The sequence below is a fragment of the Etheostoma spectabile genome, chromosome 4 (genome assembly GCF_008692095.1).
Source record: "Etheostoma spectabile isolate EspeVRDwgs_2016 chromosome 4, UIUC_Espe_1.0, whole genome shotgun sequence".
Classification (NCBI taxonomy): Eukaryota; Metazoa; Chordata; class Actinopteri; order Perciformes; family Percidae; genus Etheostoma; species Etheostoma spectabile.
In genome coordinates, this window is record NC_045736.1 from 9,275,503 (window position 1) to 9,287,700 (window position 12,198).

The 12,198-nt window shown below is 39.5% G+C and overlaps 1 protein-coding gene across 3 annotated transcripts in view; it reads left to right on the plus strand.

Moving 5' to 3' along the window:
* The window catches only part of cdh22 (cadherin 22), a 187,087-nt gene that overhangs the window by 130,713 nt on the left and 44,176 nt on the right, over positions 1–12,198 (plus strand). For all 3 annotated transcript variants that reach the window (XM_032513322.1, XM_032513321.1, XM_032513323.1), the window contains 4 exons: positions 3,019–3,138; positions 6,209–6,376; positions 8,264–8,445; positions 10,062–10,318. In XM_032513322.1, the coding sequence (XP_032369213.1) occupies positions 3,019–3,138; positions 6,209–6,376; positions 8,264–8,445; positions 10,062–10,318 (727 nt within the window). The remainder of the gene's footprint in view (positions 1–3,018; positions 3,139–6,208; positions 6,377–8,263; positions 8,446–10,061; positions 10,319–12,198) is intronic.

The window sequence follows — 12,198 nt, forward strand, 5'->3', positions numbered from 1 at the left end:
AAAATTCAAATGTGCTGTCATACCATCTGATTATTATACTGCAAATTGGTGGTGTTACATTTGAAAATTTGCATATGAAAATTAACACCTCGCTGACTTTTCTATTTTAATATTGCTTTGATGGTGAGACCAACAATGCATATGTGTGCAAGCTGTGAAAGCTTGAGTAAGTGAGGTGACTAAATCTTCACTTGTTCAACATGTGACGCAAGTTAACTCAAAAAAACAAAATTACAGAGGCCGCATAGGTTTTAGAATCAGACTCAGCTTTAATGGCCAAATACGTGTGAACTCATACAAGGAGTTTGACTCCAGCTTTTTCTTGCTCTTAAAGTACATACACAGAATTAAACATACGGCTAAAAACAAAGACTACCAAGCATAAACATGTGGATATTTTGTATAGATATGTTTATGTACATATACACAAAATACACATGTGCTTGTACACATTTACATGTTTAAATTGTGTTTAAAGAGTTACATGACACCAAGCTAAAAGTATTGATATACGGATCTCTTCTGGTTGACAGTTGCACTTTTGAAATCACTTAATTGCTTGGTCACCAAACCCATGATGTCAGGGTGTACCAAACACACAGCAAGTAGAGAATATCAAAAATGTATTTGAAGCATAAAAAAGCTGAAGCAATAACACAAGGTATCATTGACCGTGTCATTCAATTACATTTTTTTATTTTATTCTTATTACATGGATATTTAGAGAATAAGGAAGTTTTGTTGTATAACCAAACCAAAGATACAGCCCCAAAAAAATGTCCCCATGAGGGGGAATAAAGAGAAAAAAAATGTATATTTTGGTAATTAAAATGATCATTGCTACATTGCATGCTGTCTCATCTGAGAGCAATTTGTGATTGAAGTTGTAGTTGGTGAGAGAAAAACAACTCTTAAGTTAATGAATATCTGGACCTGCTCTCCATTAGACATACTTCTTCTATTACTGCAATATGCATTACATTCGAATCTGAGACAGTCAATAATTTGTATTGAATTCCCACAAGTCCATCAACAGTAGAATCTGTCTAAGTGGAACGCCAACCACAGCAACAGATGTAAGTAATGACTTCTCCTACTGAAAACACAAATACAAGCCAGAGCTTTAATAAGAACCCAAGTGCCAAACTCACTGCTTCACTTCTCTTTTTAATATAAACACAATAAAGAAACATTTGCATTTATATAGTTCTTCCAAGTTATCTGACGTTGCTGCCAGCCAGTAACAGAAACAGCTGAGCATCAAACGGATTGTTACCTGGGGAAAATTAAGATAAGGGATTAATCCAATGAACGAAAAATGGTTTTGTTGGACCCACAGCGGTTTGGACAACCAAGTAGTTAGAATTAGCAAACCCCTGCTTGCTGTCAGTAATGAAAATACCGATACAGCCTCATGTTTTCCATAAGATAAGAATGATAGTTCACTTATCCCCCAATTAAATGCAGCATATATTGATCTTCTAAGGATAAGGGTAGAATGCACTTTGGTATATTTGGATTGTATAATGACCCTATGGTACGGTGCAGAATATGAATTTAAAACTCATTGCAACCTAGTTAATATGCAATGCTTTGAATCCACTGGGAGCAACAATACATCAAGATTTAACTGAGACCCACACAGGGTTGTTGATAGTGCCAGAATTATTAATTCTTTGGTTTTGCACATGCCAGAGAAATGCTTATCCATCTATTTTACACCAATTGTTTCTTGGGATAATTCACCTTTGCGCTAATTTGTCACATTGCCACGTAGTGCAAAATAGCTGCAACATAGCACACCCTCGTTTGTTTCACCTTAGACTAGGTAGAGGGCTGCATCATATGCTGGCTCTATGTCGGCATGGTAACCAGCCAGCTCCACTCTACATACAGGAGGAACAAAAGAGTGCTATAGGTGACACCAACAGCATAGTAATGCTGAGCTGTCTGATTTAATGGCCGGGTGACGTTAATGACAATCCACTGGCCTCTCCCTCTCTCTTTCCCCCTTAGGAGCGCTATTGGATGACAGGAAACAAACAGTGCTCTGACACTTCCCGCTAATTAGCATCATTAGCATAAGGCCATTATGTGGCTGGACAGTAGCATGACAGGGCTCTGAGAGAGGCTACAGCGGTGACCTTTGGTGGACACACCAGCTGTCAGTAATTACCCATTGCATTGGCCAGAGGGATGGAGACAAAGAGCCAATCCTTGTCCTTGAGGCCCTATATGGCACCCAGTAATGTCTCCCTTTTTTATTTTCCTTTTCCTGTATGTGAAATTATTTATAGAACGAAAACAATGTGCTCACTCGCTAAAAGGCAAGTATACGGTGTCTTAACCTAAAAATTAAGATTCTTAAAGTTGTATAGGCTTTAGGCCAAGCTTCAACTGAAATGTGTGACTAAATGGAGAGGTGTGCCAGCCTATTTGCTGCCAGAGGCTTGTGTTTGCACACTGCTAACAAATATACTACACTGAGTTGGAAATAATGACTTTTTCTACACAAATCCAAATTTTAAGGCCTCATGTGGAAATGCCTCTGTTCTCTGTGCCTAAGTGATGGTAATCATGAGTAATTGTTTGTTGTAGATTTCTTGAGCTTCTAACAGTCTTTGAAGATATAATGTTGACTTCATGACTCCATGTTTCCTTTCATCTCTGAGCGCATTTTTGGTGCCTGTAAGAGGCAAAACATCGGTGTAGTGAAAAGGTTATTTGAAACATAAACAATGTGTTTCAAAAAATTTTGTGCATAGAGATGTAATAGCTAACTGGTGCAGTGTTACCCAGATGCATTGATCTCTCTTTCTTCCAAGTATGTTCACAGAGTTGTACGCATAAAAGCACACACAGGTGTGTGCACAAACTGACATGTGCATTACTTTTACTATAGTTGTGAGTACCCCTTATTGGTATGATGTATTTCCAAGCCCACAACCTTAAAAAACATCATCATTAAGAAGTTCAAATGCTTTTATTCTCTTTTCTGACACGTCTCTTTTTCAACAGGAACGTCCGTTATGAAGGTTACTGCATCAGATGCTGACGACCCTACATACGGTAGCAGTGCCAGAGTGGTGTACAGCGTATTGGATGAAGAAAAGATTTTTACTGTTGACAAACACACAGGTAAGAATGATAAAAGCCACAAATCTCTACCTACTCCTGCTATTTTTTTTTTCTTATACGACTTTCTTGTGCTCCCTCTTTTTTCTACAAAAGCTGAATCAATTGAAAGCCCAGACACCACAATTCCGAGATCAATCAAACTCCGTGGCAAAAACAAGCAACTTTGTAAAGTTTTAGCCAATAACTGCTTGCTCCTTTTAGAAAACACTCAAAATACCATTTGGCATAAATGACTTGGCTCCACATTCTTATGTACAGTAAGTCGGCATAAACATTGGACATATTACATGGGCATTCAAAGTAAAGTAACAAAATGCTAATTACACATATATTGCATCGTCACTGCCTATTTATTGAGTCTTTTTAGACTTTGATGGTGTCCACTAAGTCAAATGCACTGGGTGTTCAGCATAGTAAAGCCTAAAAGTTTAGTGATGGGCCTACTAGTGCAAAGGATGAAAGAATATCACGTGTCTAACTAATCACCTACCATTATATCAGAATCATTGATTATATTTCAACCAGATCCAGAGTTACCAAATGATAAATCACACCTATCTATATAATGAAACATTCTGTATTCTTCTACTGGTCTGGGGCTTATAGGAGTGACCCACAGTCTTTTAGGAGTAGCTTAGCCTCAGCGTTGTCTTTGAATGCCCCCCCTGGGGGAAAAGCACTAGAGTTTTAATGATTCCTTTTTTTGGTCTCTAGCACTTTGATTTGGTCAGTCTGGGCGCATGGATGATAAATGGCTCTGCCTTGGTGGGACTAGCCAGGAGACTGGATGGTTAATTCCAGCTTCTGTCTAAGAAGCCCCATTCCACCCAACCTCCTTTACCCATTTCGTAGGCAGACCGGCCAGAATATAGGTGCATGTCAAAAAGGTCAATATGAAGAGGAGACAAAGCAGCTGTGAAATCTACCTCATTAATATCACTCTCACTCCCCTATGACGCACATTGAACAGCATATCACTGCGATTTTGCTGTCGCCTTGGCCATGCTGGATGGTCTGTAGGTGTTTATTAAGTATCTGTGTCCAAGGTGTGATTTTAAAAGAACAGAACCACACATTGTATAGTATATAAGGACATTTCCCTGTTTGAGCTGAATGTAGATCATGATCTCATTGCTACAAAGAAAACCCCAAACTATTTAAAAAAACAGTACCTACCCAAAACACACAACCTAATCTATTATATATTATTCTATTAGTGTTATAATTTAACAACAGTCAAAAAAAATGTAAACCTACATGCTTCAGAAAACTGTTTTTGATATCAACTTCAATGGTTTATAACAAATGTCTTGCAGAAATATGTACAGATCATTGGTTGCTGACCCACATAGCGGCAGAGGAAATGCCAATCTAACAGATGTAAATGGCAAGCTGACACCTTAGCCTGGCTAAACTACTTATTTTCAATTCTTATAGCAGGCGAGCAAGACCTATATTGAAGGGACAGGTAGTTTCGTAGATACACAGTAGAATTAGATTTCAATTGCCTAGTGAGATGACAACAGAAATGCAATTGATGTAAAGAAAATATTGGAGCAGCATCATTTATTTCGTATTAATGTAATGCATTAGCATACTGAGGCTGCTGTACACAGCCCTATTACTCAGTTAAATTGGTTAATGTTAAGGCTGCGTGATATGCATCGGAATATGGACCCCATAGACTTTACTGACTGTATTGATGAATACGGACCATGAAGAATCATATACATATAGTCTCTACCATGATGTTAGAGCAATGGTGCGGCACACTAGCTGCGGTTTGGGGCTTTACTTGTGACATCCCTAATTTAGATGCATTCCCTCTGGCCTTTGGTGGATGAAAGAGGAGCATGTCATCTGTCTCCCTCCTTAACTCCAATGCTGCATGCACTGTATTTTGGCTACTCATAGAACATGGCCCTGGGCAAAAATGTGACTGGAATCAGTGAGTTGTGTACCTAGCACAATGCAAACCTTTGGGAGGGAGACAGCACACCAAGCCCAGGAAATGCATCAATACATTTCTGATGTGTAAAATCTCAAGGGGTAAAGTGGAAATATATTACTACTGCACAGTAAACCAGCTGGCTACTGATGCTGCTGCTGCTGGGCCAACACGTAGAATGTCTCTATTAAATCAAGAAGGACTATGTGCTAGTTTTTAAGACAGGTAAAGCATAAAAAGAGAGACCACAGTACTGGCTACTTAAGTAACTAAATATAGTTTTTTATATAATCTCCATGAAGAGGATGTCACATACTCTCACCCTAATAATGATGAGACATTATGGTGCAGGGTCACATCCAACACAACCTTTCCACAATGGTCAGGTTGTCTGCATTTGGTCCAGCTGACCATTTGTTTTCACAATGGTTTGTCAGTTCTTTTTTGTTCTGCTTATCTTTACTTGAATGTTATGAATTCCCCTTTTGGATTTAAACAAAAAAAGTTCTTTAAATTGGAAGACTATTAGGACTCTGTTTTTAACTGACCACTAACTCTGTAAAAAAGTTACAGAATGTACACTCCAGAGTAAATTAAGCCGTTGCATTTAGTTTGGCTTCTCTCTGTGCATCTTCTAGCTCACGCTGTACATTATACCACTTTATTTATGTCTCTTTGGAAATGCACTTCTGAAAGTTGAGTGCAGCCTTCCCTACCATGGAGGACTTGTGATGCTATTCAATGTGGCTGAGGCATGCCTTCATTCTGCCCCTATATATTATTCATTTTAATACAGCTGAGCCAAAAAATGGTGTATGAGTAGAGGCGTAAATATTACACAATCTCTTCCATCCAGCGAGTCAAATGAGGTAAAATATAGAATGCGTTACACTTGTGTCTCCATAATACAGTACTTAGCAGAAGTTGATATTCTGACTGAGAAGGGAAATATAGTTGGTTGTTGCATAAGTGCTACCTGCTAATAACCATTCCATTGGCCTCACTTACTATTCCCCACTCTCTCTCTCTCTCTCTCTCTCTCTCTCTCTCTCTCTCTCTCTCTCTCTCTCTCTCGCTTTCTGTCTCCATCCTTCAATCTCCCCTCCATCCCTCAATCATTAGGGATCATCATGACCGCAGTGGCAGATTTGGACCGTGAGACACAGGATCGGTATGAGTTGGTTGTCAAGGCAACAGACATGGCAGGACAACTGGGCGGTCTCTCCGGCTCCACCACGGTGACCATAGTGATCACAGACGTTAATGACAACCCGCCACGCTTCCCACAGAGTGAGTGTCTCCCACACATGATTTAACATGATTTTAGGCAGAGAAGGAGATGGAGAGACGCATGAGGAGAGGGAGAAAAAAGTCTGAGAATTTAAAAGACAGAAGTGAGAGTTAAGAGAGGGAGGAAAGTAATGAGGAAAGTTAAAGCCAAGACATAGAAACACTGAGAAGATGATAAAGGACACACAATATAGTTTGCAACATGCAGGCCGCTGACACCAATAAACACTGGCAGCATGAGCGACCATACTGAAAATCAACCACCTTAAATGTAAGGGCTGATCAAATCTGCAGCCCATAACAAAGTAGTCTATCAAATGCGGAGAACTGATACACTCCACCGCACATTTGATCATTCTTTTGAAGCGAGGCTCAAGAGAGGACAAAATCAATACATCTGATTGTTCCTGCATTGAAATGTTATGAGTTTAATTGTGAGGGGGCTTTTGGGCTAAATGTCTTTTTAGTGCACGCAATATGCACAACAGGTAGAAGTAAAACATGTAGCTAAAATCTGTCTCACTGCACGACACCACACCTTAATTCACTTAAAAGAAAGCCCTATTCTTCACAGCTAAGGAGTCTGGTTTACATTTGTTTACCTATTACACCAACAGAAGTACGATTTAACTGACTGATTTTTTTTAATTATATAGTATTTTCCTGTCTTGCTTTCCTTTCAACTCTTTATTCCCTCCCCTCTTTATTCCAACCCACCCTTTTTGGAGTTAAACCATACCTCTATTACTTTTGTTACAGCTGGGGGAACAGCATCTGACAGCCCAGTTGATTGTATTTGATATGTCTCCACACACCTTTTCTTATTTCTGTATAAATCCCTTTTTCATCTCAGTAAATCATATTTACCCAGTCAGAGGGATAAACCCTGCAGGATTATAGTATATCCACTGTAAGGTATGGGAATAGATAGAGTTTGGAAAGTAGCTTCATAAATAAGATGCAGAGGAAGATGGCATGCTTTATATGTAAGGACTTTGATGTTTTCACATTATTTTCCCTCTTGGGAAAAAGCACAGTTTTATTTTCTTACTTTTATCTTTTTATCATAATCTAAATGAACTCTGGCAGATCTTAAACATTTTCTTCATTCTCTTCTGTCATTTGAAGTAGACCTTCTGATTTCAGATTGTATCAATATCAAAAACAAAACTCACAATGTACATTCACATCATTTAATATATGTGCTATTACTACTTTATACTAATACTGTTATTATCATAATAGTATAAGCATAATATTGTAACAGGGTTATATTGAAAGTGTGATATGTTCTAATAATTAATAATCTATAATTAGTTTTAATAATTAAATAAGGTGAATAAGTAGGGCTAGTGTTAATGTAATGCTAACACAACACTGTCATGTGTGCAAATGGGGGAAACAAATTTTTGTATGGACAAAGGAGATTATTTTCTACACTCCTTTTCTTGAATGCAATAATCACACTACAATGATTGCCTGAAGTCTACTTGTTCTTTCATTATAATCCCATCCGAACATTATTTTTCCATTACCTTTTTCTTCCTCTCTTTAGCTTCTTTATCTCTGTTACACTCTCATCCCTTCTTCCTCCCACTTTTCTGTTTCTGCTCCCGATCCATCTCTCCTACTGATATTCTCACTTTCCACCCTCCTTTTTTTCACCTACAGCCATCCATCTATCATTCCTCAGCTTTCCTCCACTGGTGTTTTTCCTCTTCTTCTCCATTACTTTTGTCCCTCATCCTTCTTTGTCTCTGGTGTTCTTTTTACACCTACTCTGTTTTTTTTTGTCACTTCATCCTTCTGTTGCTTTGCTAAACCTACGTCTCCTTGTTTTATCCGTCAATACGATTTCCACCTCCGGCCACCTACTCCATACACCAGAGATGTACCAGTTTTCTGTGTCAGAGGGGGCAGCTGTGGGGACACCAGTTGGACGCGTCATTGCCACGGATGCAGACATGGGCGAGAACACAGACATGAGCTATCTGATCAAAGAGGAAGACGAACTTTTCAAGGTCACTACTGATGTAGAGACACAGGAAGCTGTTGTCTCCATCAAGAAGGTACAGTTAACTTGAAGAATTGCTGCACTGCTGGTATTATTGCCTGTTAAGCTAATGTTATTTTGTACTGGTAAAGAGGCAAAGAAACATACAAAAACAATAAAGTTTGACTTTAAAAAAAAACTAAAGATCAATACACACCTTTCATTGCAATCACAATGTTGATTGCTCTCTTTCCTCCACAGCATGATACTAACGAGCTAAATGAGCTAACTCACAGCTATTTTTTCACCTTGCTACCAATGTATTAAGACAATTTTTATTGTAAATGAGAATCAAGAGATGGCTTATTTGTGCTGGAAAAGCTTGACTCAAAATTAGAGTAGATATCATTCCCCGGTATGCAATGCAATCGATATTTTGTTTTTTTTAATAATATTTCACGCTTCCTTGCCACACACAGCAGTCCCGTCCATCTCTGGCAGAATCGAATGAAAAGTGATTTAGATTCTGTTGGATAGAAATCAACAAGTGACTGGGCCTGCTGGTTAGCAGTCAACAAAACCTCTTAAGGGTTCTTGTGTTCCCAGCAGCTTAATCTTTCAAGTCAATAAGCTGAACAGCTCCTAGGCCCTGTTCAGACAGAGAAACTCAATGCATGCTGAGGAGATGGACAAAGAGAGATGATTGGTCTTTGCGGACTGATGATCATTGGTTTCCCACTGGGGTTTAACAGGTACGGTCAGTGCCGTGCTCCTTTATTCACCTTGAAACTAAATGCAGAATGCTACTGTATTAGTAGTATATATTCATTGAAATACACAGAATGGCAGAATGAACATGCAAGATTCATTCAGCAGCAGTGATTTGGCTCAGTGGATTGTCAACAATGGGGCAATGCGTCTTAATCATTCTATCTCTCACTGGTGATGACCTAGTGGTTAGCATGTACTGCCGACAAGACAGACTCAAAGAAGAAGTGATGCGTGCAGTTTTTTAAATGACTACTCCGAGCTATTCTTTTTTTCAGTGCAAGCATCCTTCCCAATCATTGTCAATGCCCACTTCCCAAACTACATGAATTAGGTCATCTGAACTGATTTATTGATAACACACCTTCAAATATGCATATACACTGGCTTCAGCGGTTGTTGTGTTGTCGGAATTGCCAGGTGCACTAGCCATGCCGGTGTTTTGGTTTAAAAAATGGCGGTGTTAACTGCGGATTCTTAGCCCTTATGTGTTGGGGCAGCTGTTGAAAACCTGAACAGAACGTGTACTATAGGTGTTCTCGTGAAAGCCTTCAATTTTACTTTGATACATTTTAAATACATACTCATCTGTTTTTTTATCTTCATCAACCATTTACGTAAGTTCCTATGAGAAACCACGGACGCATTTGCCTGAAATTCACCAGTATACATCGTGCTGTACATCCTCGGTGATGTAAATCTCACACAGTTGCAAACGGATACGTTCAGATGAGCAAAAGCATTGGATACATGGACACTGATGCATTGGCTAAGTGCTCCCATTGATAGTTGGAATTGAGTCTGGAACAGTTTATTCTCATTCATTAGTATTGGCCATCAGTGTCAGTATTGAGCATAGTGTCACTTTAAATGGCTTATTTTGGATTGAAACCGCTCTTAAACAGAATCTTGTTGTTCTTTCAGCCGCTGGACTTTGAGACCAAGCGCACACACAATGTCGTGGTGGAGGCAGTAAATAAGCACGTTGACCCTCGTTTCTTGAAACTGGGTTCTTTCCGAGACCAGACCATTGTCCAGGTCAGCGTGTCCGACGTAGACGAGCCACCCATCTTTCAACCAGTAGAGGGCACTATCATGGAAGTGCAAGAGGATGCCAAAGTAGGAGCGCTGGTTGGCACCATCACTGCCAGGGATCCAGATGTGAAGAATAAACCTGTCAGGTATGGCAAGGGCTCTAACGCCAACTTTATCGAAAAGAAATGCATAATTTTGTTAAAAAATAGTAGAATGTATATCACACTTCAGCTGCTTCTGTCAGAAAAGATTCTGGCTTTTTAAACTTTTACTCACGAGCTACATGTAAACCGTTGCATTGCGTTTTAGTTAGGTCTCTGATTGGTGTATACTATCCATATGAATAACATAGGACAAACACATTGTCCCTCATTGGAATGCAAACCACTACTACTTAAATGATAATGGATAGAGTTAACTGGGGCTTTAAAGGAGAGAATTGTTTCTGACCCAATAGCACTGAAGATGTATTAAAGTACGTGTTGGAATAGATAATAATATTAAATTTGTTATTAATGAAAATCATTTGGCTGTGTTAAAAATGTGGCATACAAAAATGAATAAAAATACAGAAATGAGCACTTAGATACTGTAGGCACACAGCTGTTTTTCGCAACAGTAGGTAGCCTGATAAAATATATCAACCAAAACATTGGCAATAAACTATTGCTGTGGGGAAGATTACTGCTAAATAGGAATAATAACATTACAGAGAAACTTTTTGCATGACAATGAGTCCCTCATTTTTATGGGGCTTGGATAGGACACTGCAGCATGCCACATGGGCAGCCATTCCTCAAGCCCACTATCATGCGTTCACTCCTGCATGAACTGTATATTACTTTACGACTGTAGATACATTTTTATTAGAACAAAATTTGTACTATGAAAAATGGACCTTTTAAAGAACTATAACTCACTAGCTCCAAGTAGATACATAGGTAGCAAAATCTTTTTCTTTTCAACAATTCCTCTTGAAGATGGAGTGAAAGCCAAAGCCAACGGTGGATGGTGGGACTTGTGCAATGGATTAAGCTGTTTTGTACGTCTCTTTTTTTCTCTCAGATCACTGTGTGTGATAATAACAATATCGTAGAGTAATCTCCTGTACCAAGGTCTGTGGTTTATACTGTATGTCCTCAGAAGAGCAATTGCAGTGTGAGAGGGGAATGTAGATAAGGGCTAAGACAGTCTCACTGACGGAGTATACACCGACACACGCAGTGCCTGTGCAAATTACCTCGATTAAAAATGCATGAGACCCAGAGTTCCAGGTGTAATAAAGTACAACACATGGCAGCGCTGTCGTTCACCAGCGCCTTGGCAGCCTGGAGCTGAAAGTGTGCGTGCGATAGCATATATATATGTGCGTGTGTGTGTGCGTGTGTGTGGTGTGTGTGTGTGTGTGTGTGTGTTGTGTGTGTGTGGTGTGGGTGTGTGTGGGTTGTGTGTGTGTGTGTGTGTGTGTGTGTGTGTTGTGGGTTGTGTGTGTGTGTGTGGTGTTGTGCGTGCGTGCATGTGCATGTGTGTGGGGGTGGGCAAGTGGGTTGTGTGTGCGTGTGTGTGGTGGGGGTGGGCGAGTGTGTGTGTGTGTGTGTGTGTGTGTGTGTGTGTGTGTGTGTGTGCATGTGTTTGAGTAAGTGCATGAAGGAGTGAGTGAAGGGGCGGGAGAGAGGTTAACCAAGTGCCACCTTCTGGGCAAAGTTAGTGAGCTAATGGCCTCTGGTGTTAGGCAACACACATTCTATGAACTCTGCGTCAGCATGCACGCTGAGTGCATGGTCTGTGGATCTGATGAGCAAGACTACCTTCTGATGGTATTATGTCTGAGATGTTGTCTGTATGTTTTTTTGTCTTGTATGGCTGGTGAGCCTAAGAAAAATGTCCACCTTGGTGGACATTAAAGATTTATTCTATTCTATTCTATTGGTGAATAATGAATAATTCATTCTGCCACTATAAAAACAAGTTCCTGCAAAGGGAACCTCATGCAACAACTAAAACAAAGAAAATCTGACATATGAAT